Source organism: Oryctolagus cuniculus, chromosome 17 (genome assembly GCF_964237555.1).
Source record: "Oryctolagus cuniculus chromosome 17, mOryCun1.1, whole genome shotgun sequence".
Taxonomy (NCBI): domain Eukaryota; kingdom Metazoa; phylum Chordata; class Mammalia; order Lagomorpha; family Leporidae; genus Oryctolagus; species Oryctolagus cuniculus.
The window spans coordinates 66,857,882-66,885,810 of NC_091448.1; the positions used below are offsets into that span (position 1 = coordinate 66,857,882).

General features: G+C 53.3%; 2 protein-coding genes across 28 annotated transcripts; one reads left to right on the top strand and one right to left on the bottom strand.

Annotated features, from left to right (window-relative positions):
- Positions 1-309: 309 nt before the first annotated feature.
- Positions 310-14,733, bottom strand: LOC138846328 (glucose-induced degradation protein 4 homolog). 20 transcript variants are annotated; one of them, XM_070061758.1, is made up of 4 exons: positions 14,202-14,496; positions 12,430-12,489; positions 5,216-5,287; positions 310-4,586 (listed from the first exon to the last, which is right to left on the bottom strand). In XM_070061758.1, exons 1-3 carry the CDS (start codon positions 14,376-14,378, stop codon positions 5,240-5,242), a joined length of 285 nt encoding a protein of 94 aa, XP_069917859.1. In that variant the 5' UTR covers positions 14,379-14,496; the 3' UTR covers positions 310-4,586; positions 5,216-5,239. The 20 variants fall into 20 exon arrangements, 5 of the variants coding, with proteins under 5 accessions (XP_069917859.1, XP_069917858.1, XP_069917857.1 ...); XM_070061757.1 differs by having other exon boundaries at positions 310-4,989; XR_011383794.1 differs by lacking the exon at positions 14,202-14,496 and adding an exon at positions 14,594-14,733 and having other exon boundaries at positions 310-5,287.
- Positions 14,483-27,870, top strand: LOC100353330 (ATP synthase mitochondrial F1 complex assembly factor 2). Of its 8 annotated transcripts, none has more exons than XM_070061747.1 (8): positions 14,483-14,556; positions 21,826-21,870; positions 22,098-22,243; positions 23,587-23,684; positions 24,289-24,369; positions 25,930-26,042; positions 26,390-26,505; positions 27,514-27,870. In XM_070061747.1, exons 3-8 carry the CDS (start codon positions 22,235-22,237, stop codon positions 27,649-27,651), a joined length of 555 nt encoding a protein of 184 aa, XP_069917848.1. In that variant the 5' UTR covers positions 14,483-14,556; positions 21,826-21,870; positions 22,098-22,234; the 3' UTR covers positions 27,652-27,870. The 8 variants fall into 8 exon arrangements, 7 of the variants coding, with proteins under 7 accessions (XP_069917848.1, XP_069917847.1, XP_069917845.1 ...); XM_070061746.1 differs by lacking the exon at positions 14,483-14,556 and adding an exon at positions 14,778-15,066; XM_070061744.1 differs by lacking the exon at positions 14,483-14,556 and adding an exon at positions 14,810-15,066 and having other exon boundaries at positions 25,930-26,081.
- The last annotated feature ends 59 nt before the right edge of the window (positions 27,871-27,929 follow it).

Sequence of the window (27,929 nt, forward strand, 5' to 3'; positions counted from 1 at the left end):
AGAATGATGGTAGAACATTAAGCAGCGCAGACAATTTGGCCAAGTTTGTCGTTCTCCACTGCTTCCCTCTTCCTTAGCAGCACCCATGGCCTTGTACCAAATGGCTCAGCCTTTCCTTTTCATGGGGCAGCCCTTCTGTAGCTGACGTAGGGGCCTTGCATGTGTCTCCAGTGAAGTCACACTGCGAGGCCACTCTATTCTCCCACCTCTTCCTCCCATTGCAGAGCATTCACTTCTTCACTAGGGTTGTGCATGGGCAGTGCAGAGACTGAGCAGGAACTGTCTCAACAGCTCTAGGTGGAAGACTCTACAGACGCTCTTTACCGTGAACCATTATGCTTTGAGGATCACATGGATTCCGCACTGAAGATCGCTTCCATTTCTGGCCCCATTCCCTCACTTGATAAATGGCGGTCTATTGAATCCTACTCCACTGCCTTTTTGATAACGCTTGTGGGAGTAAAATGTGGCAGCACAAGCCAAATCAGAGTCAAAGTGTGAGAAATATTGTTCTAGGGGCCGGCGCCGTGGCTCACTAGGTTAATCCTCTGCCTGTGGTGCCGGCATCTCATATGGGTGCCGGTTCTAGTCCCGGCTGCTCTACTTCCCATCCAGCTCTCTGCTATGGCCTGAGAAAGCAGTAGAAGATGGCCCAAGTCCTTGGGCCCCTGCACCTGCGTGGGAGACCCGGAAGAAGCTCCTGGCTCCTGGCTTCAGATCTGCACAGCTCCTGCCATTGCAGCCAACTGGGGAGTGAACCATCGGATGGAAGGTCTCTCTCTCTCTCTCTCTCGCTCTCTCTCTCTCTCTCTCTGATTCTCCTTCTCTCTGTGTGTAACTCTGACTTTCAAATAAACAAATAAATCTTTTAAAAAAGGTACAATGCACAAAAAGGTCAAGTTGCCCTCCTTCAGCTCTTGTTCACCAGGGAACAAAGAACTGCACAGAAAATTTCTTGTAAAGTTCCTAAATAGTTGTATCACACATTAACAGTGTGAACTAATTAGAGATCCTCTGAGAGTAATCTGACGTTTCTCTCTTGCACATTTTAGAATCTTTTCTTTATGTTTCACTGTGGTGAGTTTGATTACAACGTGTCATGATGAGGATCTCTTTTGGTCATGGTTACTGGGGGTTCTATGAGCTTCCTGTACTAGCATGTCTCTGTCCTTCTCCAAGCCTGGGAAGTTCTCTGCTAGTATCTCAGTTTAACCTCCCTCACCTACACAATAGGGGTCATCGTTTCTAAATGGCAAGAGTTGTTGGGAAGATGGAAGCAACGTGTGTAATCATGTACCATTTGCCAAGCATTACTGTGCATTCTTCATGTTATCTCACTTGTGTAAGTACTTAGTATAGTGCCTAAAACGTAATGACCTAATAAAAGGAGGAATTAAAGATGTGTATGGCAGGGGCTGGCGCTGTGGCATAGCGAGTAAAGCCACTGCCTGCAGTGCCGGCATCACACATGGGATGTCAGTTTGAGTCCCCATTGCTCCACGTCCAATTCAGCTCTCTCTATGGCCTGGAAAATCAGTGGAAGATGACCCAAGTCTTTGGGCCCCTGCACCCATGTGGGAGACCTGGAATAAGCTCCCGGCTCCTGGCCTTGGATCAGCTAGCTCAGCTCCGGTCATATTGGCCATTTGGGGAGTAAACCAGTGGATGGAAGACGACCCTCTCCCCCACCTCTCTGTAACTATCTTTCCTTCTCTCCTCTCCTCTCCTCTCCTCTCTCTCTCTCTCTCTCTCTCTCTCTCTCTCTTTCTTTCTATTTGAAAGTCAGAGTTACACAGAGAGAGGAGAGGGAGAGAGAAAGAGAGAGAGAGGTGCAGGGTCCCAAGGACTAGGGCCATCTTCCCAGGCCATAGCAGAGAGCTGGATCAGAAGTGGAACAGCCAGGTCTCGAACTGGTGCCCATATGGGATGCCAGCGCTTCAGGCCAGGGCATTAACCTGCTGTGCCACAGTGCCAGCCCCATCTCTGACTTTCAAATAAATGAATAAATCTTAAAGAAGAAAAAGTAAAGGCAATGAAGAGAATACTTAGAAACATATGGGGCAGAGGAAGAAGTACCTTAAGAGAAAAGAAGATCTCTTGTTACACAGATGAGAATATGGTGCAGATGAGAAGATTATGAGAAGAAAAGTTGCTGGAAGTGACAATGTGGAAACCTTTGAACCCTTACAAAACACCCCAAAGGGCAGACCTGAGTTTTATTGTGAGAACCAATGAAGTGACTAAAACAATTTTTAAAAATAAGCCATTGGGTTAAGACTTAATGTACAAGGGGCCGGTGCTGTGGCACAGTGGGTTAACGCCCTGGCATGAAGCACTGGCATCCCATATGGGTGCCGGTTCTAGTCCCAGCTGCTCCACTTCCCATCCAGTTCTCTGCTGTGGCTGGGAAAGCAGTGGCCCAAGTCCTTGGGCCCCTGCACCTGCTTGGGAGACCAGGAAGAAGCTCCTGGCTCCTGGCTTTGGATCACCACAGCTCCAGCTGTAGCGGCCAATTGAGGAGTGAACCATTGGATGGAAGATCTTGCTCTCTCTGCCTCTCCTCTCTCTGTGTAACTCTGATTTTCAACTAAATATTTCTTTAAAGAAAACATTTAATGTACATGCATGAAGCAGAAGAAAAAATGTATACTTAATGTTTAGAATTATCAATTACTGCTGATTTTCTGTAATTTATTTCTGATTTCAGCTGAAAGATTTAATGATTATTACTATTTGAAGAGAGTTATGTCACTGGTAAGCTCTTGGCATGTCTTTGAGGTGGATTTCAGATTCACAATAGACTGATCCTACCACACTGCTGTTTACACAGAGGCTTCATTCAGAAGAATGTTTACTGGGCTGCATGTAGTACGTGCAAAGTAACGGTGAATGCAGATTTTGCTGAGCGTGAGCTTAACCCAATTTGGGGAATCCCTTATAATGAAACATGCAGAATTATGAATATAAAAATTGCTCCAGCCCCTCCCAGGACCTTGGAAGGGGCACGTGCAAGCGTAAAACCTTGAAGCTTAGGCTCCAGTTCATGATGAATCCAGCTCAGCTGGCACTCTTTTCTGGACTCTGTAATGCAGTGAACAGCATTGTTTTCACTTTAAAAACCCTCATCTTTGGTCATAAGATCACTGGTGTCTTCCTGGGGCAACGGGGATAGCAAAAGTTTCCTTGAAGCAGATTAGCTTTGTCTAATAAAAGAATATGTCCCCAAATAAAGGAGACCAGCTCCCAACACACACTTGGTGTATTACAGCCATTGTGCCAATTTTTGAAGTAACCACGAGTTAGATATGTTCAGATCACATGATAAGAGAATTAGTTTCCAATACCAGCTAGCTCTGGTTTTTGCATCACCATGAAGCAAATGCTTTTTTTTTTCTTTGGCTTAAGATGGACACAGAATCTTGAGATAAATGAACTGGTGCCTTGTGTACTGTGCGCCATCCCTAGCTCTGCTCCTACTTTTTCAGCTCATCTCTCTGGCCTTGCTGCACAGATGCTAGCATGGCTGTCACTCATTTTCCCAACTTCCCCCTGCTGGCATGAAAGTCTCTGGAGACAAAGCTTCTGTCCTGTTCCAATTTGTACCCCCAGCACTTAATATAGCACCTGGCACTCGGTGGGCCTGGCACTCAGTGAATGTTCTTAAATGAATTCATTACTTTTCATATGCTGTGATTCCACAGATTTTCTCCCTGTGTTGTCTACAGAAAACTTAAGAGGCCCCTTAGGAGGGAATCTAATGGAATGATATATGTTGAGGCCATTTTTACTGATTCTACCAAAACCACTTGGTGTAGGAGCCTCAGGAACCAGCTCCCCAGTGTATGGGTGTAGGAAAAACAGACTTTCAGTGTTCTTCCCCAAGATCTGCAGGCACTGTTGGTCCATCCTCCACACATCCTAAAACCTTCCCTCATAACCAGAATGGTTATGACTGGGATTCTGAACTACAGAACAGGTGGATAGTCTTTCAACGTCAGGTTGAGTGGAGAATCTTTATCTTGAATCTAAAATTCCCTCGGGCCATTGAACATCACAGAATTATTGAGCTGAAAGTGAATAAAACTCACTTTCTGTTGCAGTTTAGTCAGGACAGAACATGTGGGATTATGTTAGAGCAGTGTATTTTCTTATTTTTTTTATACTAAAGTATAAAGGTTCTTAGTATCCACAGATAATTTATAAATTGAGAGTTAAATACATTTTGGAAAAAGCTCATGATCTGGGTGATGGGGAGAGACATGCCCTTTGGCTGGGTCCCAGGAATTATTTTTGCATTATGATTTAAAAGCAGGTAACCCTGAGAAAGCACCAGAACCTTTTTCTCCCAGAGTACTTTGTGTTAGATTTTTGAAAAAAAAAAATTGAAATGAAGACCTTCTTTGCAGAGTTTATATACAGGACTTAATACCCAGATAAGCATAACTATATACCATTTTTATACACAAATGGTTTTTAAATATGTATTCATCATCTATTTCACTTACACATTGTGCAAAAACTGCATTCCATGCCACGCCTGAAATGTCCCAAAGCTCAGTTCTGTCAGTAAATTGCAACCAAGATTTCTACAAAAAAAGACAGAAGTCAAAGAGAATGAAGAAGAAAAAAGGATATATTTGAAGAATACTCCTCTTTCAGGAGGGATTCTAATTTTTATAGATGAAACAACACTTCCACATTTTATCTACACACTAAAGAATTTACTGGTACTGGAAGATTTGGCTTCTAAATTATACTTGCACTTTTACATTAAATTTCATCATATCATTTTCATATTACATGACATACTTGTACTGCGTGATCTTTACTTCTCTGGAACAGAGTTTCACAACTTGAATGCTATTGACATTTTGGGCTCGACAATGCCTTTCTTGTGGAGGTTTGTCCTGTATATAGTAGGTGGCTTAACAGCAGGCTGGCCTTGGCCCACTAGGTGCCAGCAGCATGTGCAGGGCTGCAAAATGTTACCTGAATACAAAATTGAGTTGGTTGAGAAGCCCTGCTCTGTGGGATTCACTCTGACCTTTGTATCTGATAGCATCTGTGCTAGAGATGAAAAGGACCTGTTACAGAATTTTAGTAACCTTCTACTACAAATGTAAAGTAGAAGCTTCACCCTATTTCAAGGTGAACAGCAAGGTGGTTTACAGGGAAGATTTACTCAAATTCCAAATATGATGAAATTGCAACTTACATAGACTGCAAAAAAGGGAGTGACTCAAATGCACGTCTTTCGATAGACTCCATTTTGTTGCAGGATAAATCTCTAGGAAAAGGAAAACATTGCCTTGATTAGCTATTACCTATATAGTCAGTGGGGATAATAAAATTTACATTTGATGAATAGGAAGGGAGCACACTGATAGTCCGGGAAGAGACAGTTTAATAAAAGTGGAGATACTGCAGGTTCAAGGAAGAGTTGTGGAAGAAACAGCAGAGGAAACTCTTCCAGAACTAGTGATTCACGGTGGAGGGCGTGGGAGTCCACAGCTCGGGACACCAGCAGCAGAATCTACCCACCAGTGCTGGATCGTGAAGTGAACCGAACCTCAATAGCTTGAGACAACCGGCAGGAAAGTAGAAGGAGCCTAGAGGGAACGAGGCTTGAAGCCCCGTAGGCGAAAGTTCACCAGGCTAACTACAGGAGAGAGGAAAATAATAAAAGGGACCAGTACGGACAGGAGTTTCACTCTCTCCGCTCACCTCTCAAAGGCGAGCAAGACAGTGAACAGATGCCATTTTGGACATGCATAATAGCAACCTCAGGGCTTAGAAGACAGAACACAGGAAAGCATACAGTCAAACCAAAGAAAAGAAGAGGAAATCAGAAATCTAAAAAATATTGTTAGGAATCTACAGGATACTAGTAAAAAAAAAAATCCCAACATTTGGGTTCTAGGAATTCCTGAAGGAATGGAGAGGGAGAAAGGATTAGAAGGCCTTTTTAGTGAGATACTAGCAGAGGACTTCCTGGGCTTGGAGAAGGACAGAGACATCCTAGTACAGGAAGCTCATAGAACCCCCAGTAACCATGACCAAAAGAGATCCTCACCACGACACGTTGTAATCAAACTCACCACAGTGAAACATAAAGAAAAGATTCTAAAATGTGCAAGAGAGAAACATCAGATTACTCTCAGAGGATCTCCAATCAGACTTACAGCAGACTTCTCAACAGAAACCCTACAGGCTAGAAGGGAATGGCAAGACATAGCCCAGGTACTAAGAGAGAAAAACTGCCAGCCCAGAATACTATATCCTACAAAGCTCTCATTTGTGAATGAAGGTAAAATAAAGACCTTTCATAGCAAACAGAAATTGAAAGAATTTGTTGCCACTTGTCCAGCCCTGCAAAAGGTGCTTAAAGATGTGTTACACACAGAAACACGGAAACACGGTCATCAATATGTAAGAAGGTAAAGGAAGGAAACCTCACAGCAAAAGATCACAGGAAGTTCAAAGCATATATTAGAAAATATCTTTGGGAAATGGCAGGGCAAAGTTACTACTTATCAATAGTCACATTGAACGTTAATGGCCTCAACTGTCCAGTTAAAAGACACAGATTGGCTGATTGGGTTAAGGAACAAAACCCATCTATTTGCTGCTTACAAGAAACACATCTTTCCAACAAAGATGCACACAGACCGAAAGTGAAAGGCTGGAAATAGATATACCATGCCAACAGAAATGAAAAAAGAGCAGCCGTAGCCATCTTAATATCGGACAACATAAACTTCAACACAAAAACTGTTAAGAGAGACAAAGAGGGGCACTATATAATGATTAAGCGATCAATTCAACAGGAAGATGTAACTATTATCAATGTATATGCACCTAATTGCAGGCACCGGTTTATTTAAAAGGTTTGTTAAGGGACTTAAAGGGAGACTTAGACTCCAATACAATAGTACTGGGGGACTTCAATACTCTACTCTCAGAAATAGACAGATCAACCAGACAGAAGATCAACAAGGAGACAGTAGATTTAAACAACACTATAGCCCAAATGGATCTAATAGATATTTACCGAACTTTTCATGCTACACTTAAAGAATTTACATTCTTCTCAGCAGTGCATGGAACCTCCTCTAGGATCAACCACATAGTAGGCCTTAAAGGAAGTCTCAGCAAATTCAAAAGAATTAGAATCATACGATGTAGCTTCTCAGACTATAAGGGAACTAAGTTGGAAATTAGCAACTCAGGAATCCCTAGAGCATATGCAAACACAAGGGGATTGAACAACATGCTCCTGAATGAACACTGGGTCATAGAAGAAATCAAAAACTTCCTGGAAGTAAATGAGGAAAACAGTACAACATACCAAAACTTATGGGATACAGCAAAAGCAGTGTTAAGAGGAAAGTTTATAGCAATAGGTGCCTATATCAAGAAAATGGAAGGCACCAAATAAATGAGCTTTCAATTCACCTCAAGGATCTAGAAAAACTGTAGTAAACCAGACCCAAATCTAGTAGGAGAAGAGAAATAATTAAAATCAGAGAAGAAGTCAATACGATTGAGTAAAAAAAAAAAATGACAAAAAAAATCAGCCAACCGAGGAGCTGGTTTTTGAAAAAATAAACAAAATTGACACCCCATTGGCCCAACTAACTAAAAAAGGACCCAAATCAATAAAGTCAGAGATGAAAAAGGAAACGTAACAACAGACACCACAGAAATAAAAAGAATCATCAGAAATTACTACAAGGAATTGTATGCCAGCAAACAGGGAAACCTATCAGAAATGGATAGATTCCTGGACACATGCAACCTACCTAAATTGAACCGGGAAGACATCGAAAACCTAAACAGACCCACAACTGGGACAGAAATTGAAACAGTAATAAAGGCCCTCCCAGCAAAGAAAAGCCCAGGACCAGATGGATTCACTGCTGAATTCTACCAGACATTTAAAGAAGAACTAACTCCAAATCTTTTCAAACTATTCAGAACAATCAAAAAAGAGGGAATCCTCCCAAATTCTTTCTATGAAGCCAGCATCACCTTAATCCCTAAGCCAGAAAAAGATGCAGCATTGAAAGAGAATTACAGACCAATATCCCTGATGAACATAGATGCAAAAACCCTCAATAAAATTCTGGCCAATAGAATGCACCAACACATCAGAAAGATCATCCACCCAGACCAAGTGGGATTTATCCCTGGTATGCAGGGATGGTTCAATGTGTGCAAAACAATCAATGTGATACACCACATTAACAGACTGCAGAAGAAAAACCATATGATTAGCTCAATAGATGCCGAGAAGGCATTTGATAAAATTCAACACCCTTTCATGATGAAAACTCTAAACAAACTGGGTATGGAAGGAACATTCCTCAATACAATCAAAGCAATTTATGAAAAGCCCACAGCCAACATCCTATTGAATGGGGAAAAGTTGGAAGCATTTCCACTGAGATCTGGTACCAGACAGGGATGCCCACTCTCACCACTGCTATTCAACATAGTTCTGGAAGTTTTAGCCAGAGCTATTAGACAAGAAAAAGAAATTAAAGGGACACAAATTGGGAAGGAAGAACTCAAACTATCCCTCTTTGCAGATGATATGATTCTTTATTTAGGGGATCTAAAGAACTCTACTAAGAGACTATTGGAACTCATAGAAGAGTTTGGCAAAGTAGCAGGATATAAAATCAATGCACAAAAATCAACAGCCTTTGTATACACATGCATGGTTTGAGTTCTGTGCTCCCGGCACTGGCCTCCCCACTCTCTGCCATTGCATGCATTTAGAGAATGAATAAGCGAATGAGACCTCTTTCTCTGTTGCACTGCTTCTCGAGTAAATAAATAAAAACCTTTAAAAAGAAAATAGTAGATTAAAATACCCCCCATTTTAAATCATCTTTCTCTTACTCACAAGCTTTTAATGACACTCCATATCTCATTATGAACTTTGAAACCCCTCAGCCAATATTCAAGTTTGTTTGCATATCTTTCATTGCTTCCTAAGTCCATCTCTTGTAGCCAGACAGTCTAAATCTTGATCATTCCATCAGACAAATCTTTGCCTAAAACAGACTCCCCCCCCCTTTTTTTTTTTCTTGATTTTACAAATAATGGCCATGTTGTAAACCTCAGGTAAAGTTTTAGAATAACTGTGCTCTATCTGTGGTTCCTATGACACCCTGGAATGGCACAAAATGGCTACTATGTATAGAGGAACAAAGGTAAGGTCAGGCTACAACTGAGGGGCTCAGCAATAATGGTATTTATTACGAGTTTACATTCACATATGCTTGGAAGTGATGTATTGTATGCATCCACTCATCTAAATACACAACGGTCTAGTGAACTGATCACGGCCATAATCCAGTTTTATAGATGAAGAGATGGAATCCAAGCTAAATAACTTGTCGAAAGTCACAAAGCTAATCACTGGGAGACCTGTGTTCAAAGCCAGGCAACCTGGCTCCAGAATCTATCCTTAAACCTGTTGTATCATCTCTAATATGTTGGGATGAGGGCTGTGTTCAAGAGTGGGAGTAAAGCAATGAGGTAATAATATGGCAAATGTCAATAAATAAAGAATCAGGAAAAGGAGTAAGGGCAATCACATGAGACTGTAGAAGGGACAGAGAGAAGAAGAGAAGGAGGATCAGGAAAGCTCACAAGCAAAGTGGCCACTTGGGGGGTGAACCAATGGCAAAAGGAAGACCTTTCTCTCTTTCTCTGTCGAACTGCCTGCCAAAACACACACACACACACACAGTCAACATAAGGTGGGGACTTGAGGAGGGCTCAGGAGGCTCTTGAGGAAAAGCTGCTGAGACAGGCAGGCTGTAGGGAACCATGAGGAAGGGAGATTCTTACAATATGCTGAAGGTGCCATTGTAGCTGTTGGGCTCTGGTACAGGAACTCTGTGAAGCTTCTGCACTGGGCTGAGGCCAGTGCACGGAAGTGTCTCATCTTTGCAGGTGCAGAGCTCACAGACATTTATGGTGGCAGCCGCATTCAGGGGTTGATCTGTGACTTCAGTTAGGGTTGAGTGCTGAGTCTGAACCTGGCCTGGATGTAGATCTGTAGTCTTCTTCAGGGATGGAGAATGGCCAGCTTTTGCAGTGGGTACCAGAGTTATGGTTAGCTCCATCTTGGAAGGCTGAGCTATGACACTGGGTGATGTTGGGTGCTGAGCTTGATGCTGACCTGCTGTTGGAACTGTCATCTCATTGTCCCCTGGGGACTGAGTTACGAGCTCCTTTAGTGGCTCTGTAGACTGAGTTAGGGTCATTTGCATGGTAGTAGAAGGTGTAGCCTCTGTAGTACGTTGTGGAGTTTGGGTAATTTCCAGGTCCAGAGGCTTGACTGTGACTTGAGGCAGGTTTGTATACTGAGTCTGAATCTGGACTGGAGGTGAAAATGTCACCTCAGGGTACATTGGATAAGGAGGAGGAGATATAGACTTGAAGGCTGTAGAATGTTCATCCTGTGTAGTGGGTACCTGAGTTATGGTTGACTCTAACTTCGAAGGTTCAGCTGTGCCACTGGGTGACATTGGATGCGGAGTTTGATCTTGACTTGGTTTTGGAACTACCATCTCATAATAAACTGGAGGCTGACAGACCACTTCATTATGTGGCCCTGGAGGCTGCCCTGAAGTCTCCTGCATGGTTGGGAGTAGTTCACCCTCCACAATGGATTCTGGAGTTAGGGTAAGTTCTACATCAAAAGGTTGAACTGTGACTTCTGTCAGGGTTGGATGCTGAGCCTGAACCTGGTCTGGTTGTGAAAGTACCTCCTCATGGAGCACGGGAGGTACTTTAGTCTTCTTCAGGGCTGTAGAATGTTCAGCCTTCCTGGTACGCTTTGCATTTATGGTAAGCACTGTGTCCAAAGTCCAGATGGATACTTTTAAAAAAGTCTTTCAGGGGGCCAGTGCTGCGGCTCACTAGGCTAATCCTCTGCCTGTGGTGCCAGCCTCTCGGGTTCTTGTCCGGTTCGGGTGCCGGATTCTGTCCCGGTTGCCCCTCTTCCAGGCCAGCTCTCTGCTGTGGCCCGGGAGTGCAGTGGAGGATGGCCCAAATGCTTGGACCCTGCACCCCATGGGAGACCAGGAGGAGCACATTGCTCCTGCCTTCGGATCAGCACTGTGCACCGGCCACTGCGCTCTGGCCACGGCGGCCATTGGAGGGTGAACCAACGGCAAAAAGGAAGACCTTTATTTCTCTCTCTCTCTCTCACTGTCCACACTGCCTGTCAAAAAATAAATAAATACATAAAGTCTTCAGGGGGGCCATCGCCGTGGCTCAGCGGGATAATGCCTTGGCCTTAAGCGCCAGCATCCCATATGGGTGCCGGTTAGAGACCCAGCTGCTCCACTTCTGATCCAGCTCTCTGCTACGGCCTTGGAAGGCAGTAGAAGATGGCCCAAGTCTTTGGGCCCCTGCATCCAGGTGGGAGACACTGATGAAGCCCCTGACTTTGCATTGGTACAGCTCTGACCACTGCAGCCAACTAGGGAGTAAACCAGCAGATGAAAGATCTCTCTCTCTCTGGCTCTCCTCTCTCTCTGTAACTCTGACTTTCCAATAAATAAATAAATCTTTAAAAAAAAAAAGTCATTCCATGGCCCAAGTGGTTGGGCCCCTGCATCCACGTGGGAGACTTGGAGGAAGCTCCTAGCTCCTGGCTTCAGATCAGCACAGCTCCGGCTGTTGCGGCATTTGAGGAGTGAACCAGCAGATGGAAGACCTCTCTCTTTGTCTCTACTTCTCTCTGTAACTCTTTCGAATAAATAAAATAAATCCTAAAAAAAAAAAAATGGTTGCACAACCCTGACTATGCTGGAAGCCCAGGCCCTGCCCATTCACAATGGCTCCACTGGTGGTATGTGACCTAGAGCCCCTAGGTATGCAACTGAGGCCTGACATGGCCGGGGCCTCCTGGAAACGCGCTGGGCCCTCTCTCACTACATGTCCCTGCGCTGGCTGCGCTAAGCCCATATCTGGGCCTGTGCAGAGGAGCCAGCGCTTGTCAAGGCCACGCCATCTGCACCGGGGAGGGACAAGTCTCCGTGCTGTGTGAGGCTGGACCCCGGGGAAGGCCAAGGCTGGCACACCCTCCTCCTCTGAGGAGCCTGACTAATGCTCAGCACTGCAGGGGCTTCCCTTACTAAGGGCGACCTGCTCCTGGAGGACTTCAAAACAACACCAACAGCGTGGGTCACACCGGGACATCATTTACACAGCTTCCTCTGAATGACTTCCGACAGGATGTGCCACGACCACAATGCTGCCCGCTCCCCACGCAGCACAGGTGCTTGGCGACCGACCACGTGCTCTGCTCGGGTCCCGGGTGGGGACAGCCTGCCCCTCTCCCTGTGAGGCTGCGGTGAGTTGGACCCTTCCGGGCTCTGGTTGGAGTGCACAGGGGCTTACCTCGGTGAGGCCTTTAATCTTCAAGTAGCCACAAAGGTAAGAGTTCCCTGTGTCCACGTGCTGCAAAGAGAAGACACGCAGATGAACAACATATCCAGCGGGGGACACGCCGCGGTGCTGCGAGATCCCGCCAGGCCAGGCTGGGGAAGGCGGCAGAGCCCAAGGCTCCCCACCAGCCCCCGGGGCCCTCAGGAGTCCCCTGTACACATGCACCAAGTGGCCTGTAGACAAAGCCAGCTGGTCCCAGAACGCTGTCAGCTCCCTGCAGCTGAGGACCTTGGACCGCTCACTGACCGCTCAGGCCTCTGGCTGGGCAGCAGGCTGTGGCACGAGCCCTCCCCACCCGTGCACATGGTGCCCGCCACCCCTGACCCCGGCTGACTTCTCTCCCTAGTCCATTTCCGCGTCGGTGCTGCGTGACCATCCCACGAATGGGCAGAAGACTCCAAGCAGCCTCTTAGCAAACCCCCGTGGCACAGCACGTGCCAGCCACAAACTAAGATGCCAGTCAAGCACCCTGACCACCCTGTGAGTGCCCGCCCTGTCCACACGCTCATGTTTCTAATGACAAGAGCCAGGAGCCCAGGAGGAAGAGGCGCGAGGGGCACAGTGGATTCTGAGGGTGGCAGCCGCCAGCCGATGCCCACCCACCAGCCAATTTCCTCTTCTTCCACGCTGGCCTCCCCCGCCCCAAGAGACCTGCTCAACCCTGCTGGGTGTACAGTAAACTTGCTGCCCTTGGAGCCATTAGGTTAGGGATGGAGGGCTTTCAAAGTGGTGAGTGAGCGAGCAAGGGCTTTTGCTACCCGGTGGCTGGAGGCTCTGTGTGCAGGGTCCATTCTCGGAGACCGAGACAGATGGGACAGGGAATGTCAGGGTTGGCTGCGAGGGAAGGTGGAAGATTACCGGGCCCGCTGTGGGTCCCGCCAGGAGCCAGCCTGCAACCACACCAGCTCCACACGCCTCGAGGTGTGCTGTGACAGCTCCAGTGACTTCTTATGTGGCTCTGAGACCGGCATGGTTACTTTGTGGCTGAACTCGCAGGGTCCACCCGCACCCGTGGCGTCATCCTGAGCGGGGTCCCTGGCACAGGAAACCCTCGGATTAAAGCATCGTGCTCCCTGGAGCACACGCTGAGATGTTTCACGTCACGTGAGGGCTCGGGCTGAGAAACTGGACAAGTTTTTGTGCCATTTATCAGGTCTGAGACGGCAACTACTTCCGGGTAACGCCATAAATCAGACACTAAGGCAAGGCCTCCACGCGGCAATGAACTCGGGCATCCAGAGGATGCCAGCACCGCAGGGACGCCGAGGTGCCTCCAGGCTTGGTGCTGGTGACAAAGGTGTTCCCTGCGAAACCTGCCAGAGCACTTGTAGGTACCGTCATCTGCTGACCTTGGCACTGGGGAAGCGTTTGGAACAGCTGAGCCACACTCGCTCACCCACAGCTCTGACCTGCAGCTCCCGTCCTGTGGGCGATTCTCCCTGAATTCCATAGAGTTTGGGGGTTTCACAGCCGCTCGAGAGGGCGGGGAAGGGCATGGCAGTTAATAAGATGCTGACAGCACCCGGGCGGAAAGTGCCCGGTCTGAGCAGCCAGCAGTCGTGGGTTGCACCGGGAGATCCTGCTCTGCCCGCAGCAAACTCCAGCAGGAGGAGGGCCCCAAGAGGAGGACCCTGGACAGCGGGTCTCGGTCTGGGAGACTCGGGGAGGCTCCCTCAGGGTCTTAGCAGGCGGGAGGACCCGGCCAGAGGGTCCTGCAGCACCACCTCTACGTCGTACGAATTCCCCTTGCTCTTCTGGTGGGCACGGAACTCGGAGCCGCTGTAGAGCAGGCTGGTGGCCACGCCGGGCTGCTGGGTGTTGATGGGCGGCGGCGGGTTGAGCGAGGCCGCGGACGCGGCAGACGCACTGGCCGGCGGGGGGCACTCGGTGCGCACCGGCATCGCGGGGAAGGGGCAGGGGAGGGGAGAGGAACCGCCACCGTTGCCGCGCGGGTGCCGGGGCGTTAGGGGCACAGCGCGCACGCGCGGGGCACGGGCGGGGGGGGGGGGGCGCCCGCTCGCTGCGCACCGAGCACTCCGGCCGCCCCCGCGACCCTGGACCTGCGAGCAGGGCCTCCCGGTACTGAGCTCGGACCCCTACTCTACTTTCCCTCCACCTGCTCCGGAGCGCCGGGGAGGGCGGGAGCAAGCTCACGCGGCGCTTCCGCCCATTGGCGAGCAGAGAAAACACGTGGCGGGCAGCGCGAGGGCACTTCTGGGAATTGTAGTCTTATTCCGGAGGCGCGGCGCGGAGGAGGGGCGGGGCGAGGAGCGTTTGTGATGCAGGTTCTCCGGCGGGGGCGGGGGCGGTGTGCGCAGGAGGCGCGCGGCGGCTACGGTGCGCCGTAGGGCTCATGCGGAAGATGGCGGCGTCCAGAGGCGGCTGAGGGGATCCGGGGAGGCGTGAGAGGTTTCCGTACAGCCGGACAGCGCGGCTTGGTCTCGCGCCCCGCGTGCGCCCGAGGCCCTTGGGGCGCGATGTGGAGGAGCTGCCTCCGGCTGCGGGACCGGGGGCGCCGCCTCCTGACTCGGCCCGTGGGGCCAGGGCCAGCCCTGGGGTCCCCGGCCCGGGCCTACGCGCCGCCGACAGGTGAGGGGCCACGTCGGGCTGGGGTGGGCTGAGAGCGAGCTTTCGGGCGTGCAGGGCCGGGCGGCGGGACCGGGCTCGCATGGTTAATGGGAGCACGAGGCGTCTGCTAAGAGAAGCGAGGGTCAGCCGAGGTTTCAAACGGGGCAGGTTCGGGTCGCGGGTCAGGACTTGGCCAAGGTCACAGGGCAGAGGTCAAGGCTGCAGCTTCCTGGCCGTGTCTAGCCGTCTGTCCTGAACAAGTGGGCGACCCCTCTGCCTCCCAACTCGAGGAGGCCTGTGGGAGGCGGTGACGCTGGTTCCCCGCAGGAGCGGGGTTTGGGGGTGGGGCGGGGGGACATCGGGAGTGGCGTCTCTTTCCGCTGTTTTCCTGGGCCGGGGGCGCAGCAGGGGTGAGTGTGTGTAGCCAGGTGACCAAGCTGAACCTCTAACCCGCCGCGGCGATCCGAAGTCAGGAGCCAGGAGCTTCTTCGGGTCTCTCACGCGGGTACAAGGACTTGGGCCATCCTCCACTGCTTTCCCAGGCCACAGCAGAGAGCTGGATCAGAAGTGGAGCAGCCGGGACTCGAACCGTAGCCCATATGGGATGCCAGCACTGCAGGCGGCGGCTTTACCTACTACACCACAGCGCCGCCTCCTGGTTATACAAATGAGATGTCCCCCGTCAGGGCCCGCAGGTGTGCCAGGAAGAGCCATTAGCAGAATAGGACGGGCGTCCCCAGTGGGGCCCAACACCAGCAAAGGGCGCAGAAGCAGAGTTAAAATTGAGGCCGCTCACTTGGCCTTGGACCCGCCGGCTTCCTCTGTTGGAGTGCGGATCCCCCGGATGTCCCGGGTGCGTGGTCGGCAGTCAGATGCAGAGAAAACACGCCTGGATGAGGGAAGGCAGCAAGGGGCGAGGAGACGCGGAGACCAGGCCCCCGCGTGCACGTGTGTGTGTGTGTGCGCATGCGTATGTGTGTGGGTGCGTGCGTGTGTGCATGCCTGTTTGTGTGCGTGCGCTCATGTGTGTGCGTGCATGTGCGCACATGCGTGTCTGCGTTCTAGAAGGCTCCTCCAGTTCTCAGCTTCAGCGTGGGGGAAGTCGCGCCAGGCCGGTTGTTCTCGGGGGAGACTGCAGTGTGGCCCTGAGGTCATCAGAGGCCAGGGCAGGGGGGTTAGGAGAGGGTCTCTGAGGCGCTGGGAGACTTGATGTGACAGCCTGGCTCCATGCTGCCCCGTGTGGGAGGTGTCCTGGCTGTGTGGGCATGCCCAGTGGGGCCTTGTCTGTCGCCTGGGCCACACGGCTGCTCCAAGTGTGTACCCGCATCCCCTACCCCAGCCCCGGCAGCCTCCTAGGGTGCGCTGTGAAATCCAGGCAGGGTTTGTCATGCTTAGACCAGGAAGCTAGCCTGCTACTTGTTTTCTTTTTTTTTGGAGCAAATGACAAATAAAGTTTTATTGGCACAGAGACAGTGCTCTTTCATTTACCCGTCATTTCCAAGTGCTTTCACCGAATGGGCAGTTGGGAGTTCCCAGCAGAGACCGCATGGCCTGCAAGGCCTGGAACGTGTGCCTTGTGGTTCTTGTTTTATTTATTCATTTTTATTTGAAAGGCAGAGTTCCGGGGGTGGGGGGAGAGGGAAAGAGACAGAGAGAGAGAGCGGGTGAGCACTTGGGCCATCTTCCACTGCTTTCCCAGGCCACAGCAGGGAGCTGGATCAGAAATGGGGCAGCTGGGACTCGAACCGGCGCCCATCTGGGATGCCCGAGTCACAGGCGGCAGCTTAACCCGCCATACGCCACAGCACCAGCCCTGCCTTGTGGTCTTGACAGGAAGTTTGTCAGCCCCTGGCCTGCATGTCAGAGCTGTCTGGAAAATAGCGTGTTCGTACATTGGGCTGGGGCAAAAAAAAAAAAAAAAGAGTTGAGCACTTCATCGAGAGCTGATTCGCTTACGCTGCAGGTCATTCTCTTTCGGTCAGATTCAGGGGGTTTCAGTACATTCCGATCGTGCACTCTGCATCACGCTCAATTTTGGAGCATTTCTGTCACCCCCAGAAGGAACTCTTACCCTGCAGTTATCATCTCCCCTTACCCTGTCCACCCTCCAGCCACGGGCAACCGCTACTGCCCTGTCTCCATTTCTAGATTGCTCTGCGTTGGACATTTCAGGTAAAGAGAGTGTAGTCTTTTAAAACCTATTTAGGGGGCCGGCGCTGTGGCGTAGCGAGTAAGCTGACGCCTGCAGTGCTGGCATCCCATATGGGCGCTGGTTCGAGTCCCGGCTGCTCCTCTTCCCATAAAACTCTGTGCTGTGGCCTGGGAAAGCAGTGGAAGATGGCCCAAGTCCTTGGGCCCCTGCACCCATGTGGGAGACCTGGAAGAAGCTCCTGGCTCCTGGCTTTGGATCGGCACAGTTCCAGCCGTTGCAGCCATCTGGGATAGTGAATCAGTGAATGGAAGACCTCTCTCTCTCTCTCTGCCTCTCCTGTCTCTCTGTAACTCTGACTTTCAAATGAATAAATAATTTTTTTTTAAATCTATTTGTAAAACCTTTATAGCTGATATATAAAAATTGTACACTCTGACGGGGTCCCACGTGATGTGTCAGTGCATCGCACACGCTGTGAGAACTCAAATCAGTTACCATGGGAGTCCCGGGGCCGGCAAGGTTTCAGCCCACAGGCCGTGTAAGGAACACAGAACCATGTGGTCTCAGCAGGGCTGGACAGAAATTCAGTAAACCTGCAGCAGGCTGAGTTTCTTTCTTTCTTTTTTTTTTTAAAGATGTATTTATTTATTTGAATGTCACAGTTACACAGAGAGAGAAGCAGAGGCAGAGAGAGAGAGGGCAGGTCTTCCATTCTCTGGTTCACTCTCCAATTGGCCACAGTGGCTGAGCTGAGCCGATTTGAAGCCAGGAGTCAGAAGCTTCCTCCAGGTCTCCCTCGCGGGTGCAGGGCCCCAAGCACTTGGGCCATCTTCTACTGCTTTCCCAGGCCACAGCAGAGAGCTGGATGGGAAGTGGAGCAGCAGGACTTGATCTGGTGCCCATATGGGATGCCGGCGCTGCGGGCAGCAGCCTCACCCACTCTGCCATGGCGCCGGCCACCTGTGGTGGTTCTAGCTGTAGTTTCTGGAGAAGCCTTTGTGTTGCCTTGCACCGCGACTGCGCAGATTCCCACCCACAGCCTCCGAGGGTGCCCTCCCTCACCTCCTAGCTGGTGTGCGTTATCTCCTGCACCTGACAAGGGAGACGCTCTCTCCCTGGGCTGGCTCTGCGCTCCCGTGGCGATTCGCCGTGCTGAGCCTTTGCTCGGGTCCCTTTGGGCATCTGTGTGTCCTCCTTCGAGGGGTGTCTGTGTACAGCTCTTGCTCTCTCTCTGGCTCCTTTGGATGCTGTTTTTGGGCTGAAATTGCTTCTTTGTGCCCCCTTGTCAGGGGCAGAGTTTGTGAATATTTTCTCCTGTTCTGTGGGTTGTGCCTTCGCTCTGTTGATTGACTGTTGCACTGCTGTAAGAGGGTTTTTAGTTTGATGGGACCCCACTTGTCTCTTTTTTGCCTTCGTCTTTAAGGTCGTATCAAGTATTCGTACTTTTGGTTCTTTAAAGATTGATTGATTGATTTGAAAGGCAGAGTTACAGAGGGAGAGAGAGAAGAGAGGTCTTCCACCCACTGGTTCACTCCCCAGATGACTGCAATGGCTGAAGCTGTGCTGATCTGGAACCAGGAGCTTCCTCCAGGTCTCCCACGTGGGTGCAGGGGCCCAAGTCCTTGGGCCATCTTCTACTGCCTTCCCAGGTCATAGCAGAGAGCTGGATCGGAAGAGGAGCAGCCGGGACTAGAACCAGTTCCCATGTGGGATGTTAGCACTGCAGGTGGCATTTTAATCTGCTACGCCTCCATTACTTTTTGTCACTTGATGTTCCACTGTGTACATGGACTGTATTTCATTTTATCCGTTCATTCACTGATAAGGCATTTGGATTGGTTCTACTTTTTGCCTATTATGAATAATTTTGCTGTTGACATTTGTGTACACTTTTCAAAAAATTGTATTTTCATTCTGTCTGAAAGGCAGAGACCGACAGAGGTCTCCCACTCACCAAAGGCCCACAACGGCCAGGGCTGGGCCCAGGAGCCCAAGGACTCCACCCCAGTCTCCCCACAGGAGTGACAAGGAAGCAAACTCCTGAGCCATGAGCCTCCGCCTCCAGCACACTGGCGGGAAGCTGGATTGGAAGCAGAGTAGCTGGGGCTCGAATGGGCAGCTCTGATCCAGGGTGTGGGTGTGCCAGCAGCCATCTACGCTGCCGTGCCAGGCACCCGCCCTGTGCGTGCAGGTTTTCTGTGGGCCCTGGAACTGCCGGGTCAGATGGTGACATTAACTTTCTCCCGACGGGGGCTGCGCTGGGTCACAGGCCCCGGCAGCAATGCGTGGGGATTGATTGCTCCACATCCTTGCCAACAGTTACTGCTATTTTTAAAATGTTTATTCGGGGCTGGCGATGTGGTGCCGTAGGTTAATCCTCCACCTGCCGCACCACCATCCTATATGGGTGCCGGTTCTAGTCCCAGCTGCTCCTCTTCCCATCCAGCTCTCTGCTATGACCTGGGAAAGCAGTAGAGGATGGCCTAAGGGCTTGGGCCCCTGCACCCACATGGGAGACCCGGAGGAAGCTCCTGGCTCCTGGCTTTGGATGGGTGCAGCTCCGGCTGTTGTAGCCATTTGTGGAGTGAACCAGCGGATGGAAGACCTCTCTCTCCCTCTGCCTCTCTGCAACCCTGCCTTTCAAATAAATAAAAATCTTTAAAAAGCAGAAAGCCCAGAGCCGGTGGTGGGAACGCAGTTGCGTGAGCCATCACCCCTGCTTCCCGGGGTCTGCACTAAGCTGGAGTCGGGAACGAATCAGGTGTCAAATCGGGGCACTCTGACGGGGGACGTGGTGTCTCAGCCTCTACACTAAACAGCTGCCCAGGTCTTTTTGACAACAGCTATGGGACAGGGTGTGAGGCGGGATCTCCACCTGTGGTCTTGGTTTGCATCTCCCTACTTGTGAATGACCTCACGTGTGTTTGCACGTGCTTCTCGGCCACGTGTATATTTTCTTTGAGAAAAATGTCTATTTTAAAATCCCTCTTCCATTTTTTAATTGGGTTGTCTTTCTATTGTGGATTTGTTAAGGGTTCTTTATGTTATCTCGCCTGGAGATTTTGCTACCTAGAAATACAGCTGCCCCTAGGGGTGCAGACAACAGAGGCGGCCACCAGATGGCACTGTTTTAAAGGATAAAGGCGCTGGGGCTGCGCTGAGACCGGCACTTCCTCTTCCTGGTGCACTGTGGGAGTTGTAGTTCCTGAGACTTTGGGCCGGTCCAAACAGAAGGCCAGCCTGGACACTGGCGGCTGCTAGGTTTCCAGGCCATTAGCAGGAAGCTGCTTAGTTGGTTGGGGACACGGGGTCCCCGTCCTTACTCTACGGGAAAGCAGAGAGACAGAGACCCCCGTCTGCTGCCCCCCCAGTCTGCACTGCCTGCAGCATGCATGGCCGTGCCGGGCTGAAGCCAGCAGCCTGGGACGCAGGCCGGGTCTCCCCCGTGGGTGCAGGGACCCAGCCGCTTGGGCCATCGCCTCCTGCCTCCCAGGCTGCACTGAGGCAGGGAGCCGGGACTCGTGACCCAGGCACCCTGACGTGGATGCCGCCGTCCTGTGTGACGTTCAAGTGCCCACCAAACACCCACCCCAGCTTCCTGTCTTTAACAGGAGTGACACCGGTGTGGCGTGGAAACATGGGAACCCTGTGTCTGGCGAGAAACCCACGCCCTCTGCCCATCGTCCTGGGCCCAGGATGCACACGGCAGGGCCTTTGAATCTTTAGAGTCTGTTTGGATGAGTTTAACTTAACATTGCCCTTTTTAAAGCTTGAGAGCAAACTAAGGGATCTCCTTTTCCTCCACACACTACATTGCCATTTTCTGTAAAGATTTATTTATTTATTTGAAAGACAGAGTTACAGAGAGGGAGAGACAAAAAGACAGACATCTTCCATCCGCTGGTTCACTCCCTAAATGGCCGCAACAGCCAGAGCTGAGCTGATCTGAAGCCAGGAGCCAGGAGCTTCCTCCAGGTCTCCCACGCAGGTGCAGGGGTTCATCTTGGGCCATCTTCCACTGCTTTCCCAGGCCATAGCAGAGAGCTGGACCAGAAGTGGAGCAGCCGGGACTTGAACCAGTGCCCATATGGGATGCCAGCACTGCAGGCAGTGGCTTTACCTGCTACGCCACAGCGCCGGGGCCAGGCCTTAGGTTTTAATCCTTGCAGGGTAAAGAAGTATGTGTTTACAGCATCGTCCAAGATGTTATTCAAGTTGTTTTCAAAAGAAAATGCTGAACACTGATTTTTTTTCTTCCCCTTCTTAAAGCAAAGGTTTGGAGTTCCTGCTGAATAGATGCGCAAGCCGGTTAATTAGATTAATTAATTAGGGAGAGGGGGTGGGAGGCGCTCCTGGGAGCTCTACCTCCTGCCCACACACCACACACGCGTGCACACACACACGTGCACTGCACACGCACACACTGGCTTCTCCTGAGAGGCCCAGAGTCTTGCCCGAATGGGTCTATGACTTTCACCCAGTCTGGGATGTGTGCGGGGCGTGGGCGGCCGTGGGGGTGGCCCAAAATCCATCCGCGCTAGCGAGCCGTCTGCACACACGGGGCGGGGGCCCCCAGAGCCGCGGCGGCGTGGTTTCAACTGCCTTAATGAAGCAATCGTCTCTTACAGAGAGGAAGAGGTTTTACCAGAACGTGAGCATCAGCCAGGGCGAAGGTGAGTGTCTGAGCTCTTGAGCGTGGACGGCCAGCAGCGCGGGCTCCTTTGCTTGCTTGTTTGCTTGCTTGTTTTATTTTTTTCTTTATCCGCTGCCACTTCAGTGGCGGGATTGTCCTTTGCGCTTTCGTCCCTACGCGTTTCCGTAAAGGGACTCCGGCCAAATACAGGCTCGGCCCCCGCTGCCCCGTGACGACCCCTGAGAGGCCTTCATTTGCTGTCCCGAGGTGGCTTTGAGATAAACCTGGACCACAGGAAGCTGAAGACGCCCCAGGCCAAGCTCTTCACTGTGCCCAGCGAGGCCCTGGCCATTGCCGTGGCCACCGAGTGGGAGTCCCAGCAGGACACCATCAAGTCCTACACCATGCACCTGGTAACAAGCCCGGGGCTCCCTTCCACGTCCTGGCAGGGCCCGGGGGTGGGGGTGGGAGGGCTCCGGCCTGCCCGGGACAGCCGCACGTCTCGCCAGGCTCTCTCTCCAGCGGCCTAGCCACCTGCAGTCCCTCGCGTGGCCCCTCGCATGGCCAGCTCTGGTCTGAGGACATTCGGACATTCGTCACCTCTGCCGGCTGCCCGGCCCTCTTCTCTGTCACGGCGGCTCATCCTGCATCCGGGTTGTCGCTGTTGCTTTTTTTTTTTTTTTTTTTTTTTTTTTTCTGGCGTCTGCACAGGTCCTGTCTGTCTCCCCTGCTGCCCGCTGAGCGACAGAAGGGCAGGGGCCACGTCCCTTGCACTCTTAACCAGCGACAGCCAGCCCCTGGCGGGAAGCCTCGTTGGCACTCGGTAAATCCTGGCTAAAGGCAGCAGGGGCAGGAAGGCTCCCATAGTGCCAGCCCCGCCCGTGCCCACCGAGGGGGCTGCTTGAGGCCCCCAGGTCCAGCCCGCAGCTGCCTGACGGTGACCCTGGGCAAGGGGCTCCCTGACGGTGACCCTGGGGAAGGGGCTGCCGCTTGCTCGGCCCTGGGCCCCCCGCCTCTAAAAGGTGGGTGAAGAGCGCTCGCCTCAGGGAGCTGTGGTCAGCGCAGGGGGCGCCCCGCCTGAGGATGGTGGCTCCCACCCTGGCCCACCAACCCGGAGGGCGTCCTGTTGAGGGGCCAGCCTGCTCCTTGGCCAGCAGATGAGCTGGGGGCGACCAGGGCCGCAGACAGCGCACTGAGCAACCTCTTATTGTCCAGGCAGATCTCAGAACCAGTGTGGGTGCGGCCTGGATGTCAGCGTCCCCGCTGCCTGTGTGCTAAGGGCACCCGCTGGAAAAGCCGTTCTGTCAGATCTGTGTCCCATTCCTGCCTACGGGTCTTATTCACTGTGTCTGACCGCCCCGGGCCTCAGTCTCTTACATCTGTGAAATGGGTATGATAATTGTACCTACTCCAGAGCTTTGTCATGGGGATTAAATTAGATAGGTACTTTGTTTTTAAATTTTTATTTATTTTAAAAGTCAGAGCTACAGAGAGAGGGACAGACACAGAGAGCAGTCTTTCATCTGGGGGTGGCAGGTGGAGGATCTCTCCCGCTGTCACTTCTGTAAATCAATGAATCCCGAGGCCTCGGGGAGGCCCACTGCGCTGCTGCGAGCATCCCACAGCTGCCCCGGCACACGGGAGCACAGTCCCCGCCATTCCAGGGCTCCCCGCCCTGCTGCCCTGCACCCGGCTTTCGGCCGAGCCCAGCCGGTGCTGACGGCCGCCCCCTCCCCTCACCCACCTCTCCCCGCAGACCACCCTGTGCAACACGTCCTTGGACAACCCGACCCAGCGGAGCAAGGACCAGCTGATCCAAGCGGCCATCAAGTTTCTGGACACTGACACCATCTGGTAAGTGACGCCCTGGCGGTAGCAGGTCCCGGGGGCCCTGGTGGGTGGGGAGGGGCCCGCTGTTCTGCACACGCACGGCCTCTCTCCTCCTCTCCCTTGCGCGAGACCATGGCTTTCCACGGCGCCCACCTGGGTTGCGGTCCCGCGACACCCCTGCAGCCCGGCTCCCCCTTAGCCAGCTGGGTCTCCGTGTCTCTCGGTCAGCGCGAGGGCCACAGCCTGGCCTTGAGGACCGTGTGTCCACACCGAGAGGGGGGCGGGCTCCTGAAAAGGCAACGGGCCATTTGTGTGCGTCTCTGGGAAGGCGGCAGCGACCGGGCCGGGGCTCAGCCTGCGTGCTGTGGCTCTCGCCCCAGAGGGTCCGGTTTCTGTAGATGGGTGGGGTGGGGTGTGTGGCCTGGGAACATGCATTTCTCACGGGCTCCCAGGTGCTGCCGCTGCCGCTGGCCCCAGGACTGCCACTTTAGGGGAGAGCCTTGCAGGGCTGGGGGCGGGGCCAGGGCGGAGCAGCCTGTGCCCTCCCCCTTTGTGGTTTCCTTTGCGGTCACCGAATGAAAGAATTGTACTTTTCCATTAATGAAGGTGGTTTTTTGCCATGAATTAGCTACAGGGTGGAAGAGCCCGAGACCTTGGTGGAGCTCCAAAAGAATGAATGGGATCCAGTGATAGAGTGGGCTGAGAACAGGTAAGAGGTGGCACAGACCGGCCGGCCCGGGCAGGCCGTGGAGGCCTGGCTGGTACCACACCGCCAGCGCCCCGAGCTTTCGGAGCTCAGGGCGCCCTTGGGGCCCGGCTCCCCTCGGGCGTTCTGAGACCGCCCGCCTTGCAGAACAGCGGTCCCTTGGGAGACACGTTCAGCGAGCCCGCAGCAGGCGCAGGGCCAGTCCGGCGCCCTCCGGGAGGGGCAGGATCCCGGCAGGATCCGCCTAGGTCCGGGGTAGGAGCAGGGCAGCGGTGCCGGTCTGCGCGCCAGCTCCGCGACCGTGAGCGTGACCATGAGCATGACCGTGAGCAGGAGCCATGTGCCTCTGGGCCGCTGAGTCCATCCAGCTTCAGTTCCCTCGTCTGCGAGTGGGGCCGGTGGTGTGGGGAGGACCCCAGGAGTGGGTGCGTTCAGTGCCAAGCCCACAGTTAATGCGCAGATTTGGGGGACACTTTTCATTCTTCTCTTCATCGCCACGACTGTAGTGTCGGGCAGAGTGGTGGAACAGCGCGTAGGACACGCGCGCATGGAGAGGGTCGGGCGCTGCTCATGCGTCACGGGTCACGTCCGTGGGCGCAGGGTTCAAGGAGTTGCTGATACCCTGCGTCTTCCTTAATGGGAAGAGCTTTTTTTTTTCTTTTAAAGATTTATTTATTTGAAAGGTAGAGTTAAGAGGCAGAGAGAGAGAGAGAGAGGTCTTCCATCCGCTGCTTCACTCCACAAATGGCCATGATGGCTAGAGCTGTGCCGATCTGAAGCCCGGAGCCAGGAGCTTCTTCTGGGTCTCCCATGTGGGTGCAGAGGCCCAAGCGCTTGGGCCATCTTCTACTGCTTTCCCAGGCCATAGCAGAGAGCTGGATCAGAGGTGGAGCAGCCAGGACTCGAACTGGTGCCCACATGGGATGCCAGCACTGCAAGCGGCGGCTTTACCCACTGCGCCACGGCTCTGGCCACCCTAAAAGGCTTTTTTTTTTTTTTTTTTGACAGGCAGAGTGCAGAGTGGACAGTGAGAGAGAGAGAGACAGAGAGAAAGGTCTTCCTTTGCCGTTGGTTCACCCTCCAATGGCCGCTGCAGCAGGCGCACTGCGCTGATCCGAAGGCAGGAGCCAGGTGTTTCTCCTGGTCTCCCATGGGGTGCAGGGCCCAAGCACCTGGGCCATCCTCCACTGCCCTCCCTGGCCACAGCAGAGAGCTGGCCTGGAAGAGGGGCAACCGGGACAGAATCTGGCACCCCTACCGGGACTAGAACCTGGTGTGCCGGCGCCGCCAGGTGGAGGATTAGCCTATTGAGCCGCGGTGCCGGCCACCCTAAAAGGCTTTTAAAATATTTGAAAAACAAGTATCCCATGCTGTATTTAAAAAAAATTAATTTGATGTATTTTTAAAAATTATTTATTTGAAATATAGCAAGACAAGATAAAAAGGGTCTCACTGCTGGTTCACTCCCCAAATGCCTGCAACAGCCAAGGCTGAGCCAGGCCAGAGTCAGGAGACAGAAACTCCACACAGGTCTCGGGCAGGCTTTAAGCCTTCTCCTTGCAGGTACGGCGTGGAGATCGGCTCCTCCACCAGTATCATGGGACCCAGCATCCCCGCCAGGACTCACGAGGTGCTGGCCAACCACCTGGCGTCCTACAACATGTGGGCCCTCCAAGGTGTGCCCGGAGAGCGCGTGCGCAGCTTCCTGTGGGCGGGTGACACACACTCGGCACCCCGAGTGAGGGGTGGGGCCCGGGCGGGGGGAATGTCTGGGAGCTGGCCGTCCTAGCAAGAAAGCGGGGCTTGGCTCTCCAGCCGATGTCTGCAGTTACAAGCCCTTTGGGAACCCGCTGCGGGGCTGTGGGGCGGGGCTGCTCTAGTTGGCCAGGCTGGGTGGAGGAGGACGCCAGGGAAGAGGGCGCGGACCCCAAGGGCCGCAGCACACTCTCCCCCTCCCTTTCCCTGCTCAGGGGTGCAGGGGCTGCCTGAGGGCGTGGGCCTGACTCCGCTCGCGGCCCCGCAGGGATCGAGTTCGTGGTGACCCAGCTCAAGTCCATGGTGCTGACCTTGGGCCTGACCGACCTGCACCTGACGGTGGAGCAGGCCGTGCTGCTGTCGCGCCTGGAGGAGGAGTACCAGGTGAGGGGCCGCGGCCCGGCGGGGAGGGGCACCGCACGTTCACCTAACCCTGGCCTGTGTTGCCGTCGAGTAAGTCCAGCCACCAGAATAAGGCCCGTCAGAGGCACTGGCAGGCACAGGAAGTGCCCCCACCTCCTCTTGTGCACAGCCCGGCCAGCTGGGGGCTGTGCGGGTGCCCATTCTACACAGGGGGCCCCTGAGTCACAAGGCTGTCCCTCTTGGACCTGTGGGAGCGGGTTGGAGGGCTGCTGGCTGCCTGTGGGTGATCACCACGCCATCCAGGCCTGACTCAGCCCCTGCTTTGGCCAAGCCTGCCCACCCCGAGTCTCTTCCCGGCAGGGGCTGCTGCGTTCGCGGGCTCGGGGTTGCCGTCTTGCAGCCGTGCCTCCAACCTCGGCTGCCCTGAGGACTAGACAGAGAAATGCCTTCCTGTACCGTGTACCCCTCCCCCGGCCTCTCAGGAGAGCCTCGGGGACAGGCACTGCCTGCGCCTGGCGGAGCATGCTGGGTACTCTGGATGCCAGGACCCACCGCACAGGAATGGGGAGGGGAGTGGCTGGGGGAGCCAGCTCGTGTGGTGTGGCAGAGTCCAGGTCCCTGGGCGAGCGGGGGCAGCAGCCGGCCTGGCCTGCCGGGCCCTGGCCAGGGATGAGCCCACAGGCCAGTTTGGAGTCAGAGATGTTCAGACGGCCACGTCGTGTGTCCGAGGAGCGCTCAGTCACAGGCCACTCCACGCCGGGGTCCTGGGAGCAGGGGCTGCAGGCGGGCTGGGTGCCCTCCCAGGAGATCCATGGGTGGTGTGGGTGCCCAGCCCGCCCAGCCGTGGGCAGCCACCGCCGGCCCGGGCCTACACGCAGTTCCTAGACCACACAGGGAGGGTCGCCTGCTCCGGCCATCCACAGGAGTGGGTGACGGGGGGGTCCTCCCCCAGCGCCCCTCAGCCACGCCGGTCTCCCACGTGATGGACCCGGCCAGGCGCCCGTCAGCGGCTGCTCTCCTCCTCCTCAGATCCAGAAGTGGGGCAACGTGGAGTGGGCCCACGACTACGAGCTGCAGGAGCTGCGAGCCCGCACGGCCGCCGGCACCCTCTTCATCCACCTCTGCTCCCAGAGCTCCACGGTCAAGCACAAACTCCTGCAGGAGTGAGGCCGGGCGTCCAGGGGCGGGGGGGCAGGACAGAGGCTGCACGGCCACAGCCCCCATCCCCCCAGCCCGGCCTGCACATCCTCCCCGAGTCACCCCAGGACTGCAGCCGACTCGGGGTGCCGCGGGCTGGCCAGCGGTGACGGAGGGGTGGGGCCGAGAGACTGGGCGAGAGACTTCCCCTCGACCCTAACTTTATTAAAATAGCCCTTTGCACTGGCAGTGTGTGGTGCCCCCAGGTCTCCCCCGCCGCAGCTCGGGGTCCCGAGATGGAGCAGCAG

Coding starts and splice junctions, on each gene's coding strand:
- LOC138846328 (XM_070061755.1), bottom strand. CDS start 14,378: ATGCCGGTGCGCACCGAGTGCCCCCCGCCGGCCAGTGCGTCTGCCGCG. Junction 12,490..14,201: donor GGAATTCGTACGACGTAGAG/GTGGTGCTGCAG, acceptor TTCTCTTTGCAG/CACGTGGACACAGGGAACTC.
- LOC100353330 (XM_070061740.1), top strand. CDS start 22,391: ATGGCCAGCTCTGGTCTGAGGACATTCGGACATTCGTCACCTCTGCCG. Junction 23,221..23,586: donor CTCTTACATCTGTGAAATGG/GTATGATAATTG, acceptor CTCTCCCCGCAG/ACCACCCTGTGCAACACGTC. Junction 23,685..24,288: donor CTGGACACTGACACCATCTG/GTAAGTGACGCC, acceptor GCCATGAATTAG/CTACAGGGTGGAAGAGCCCG.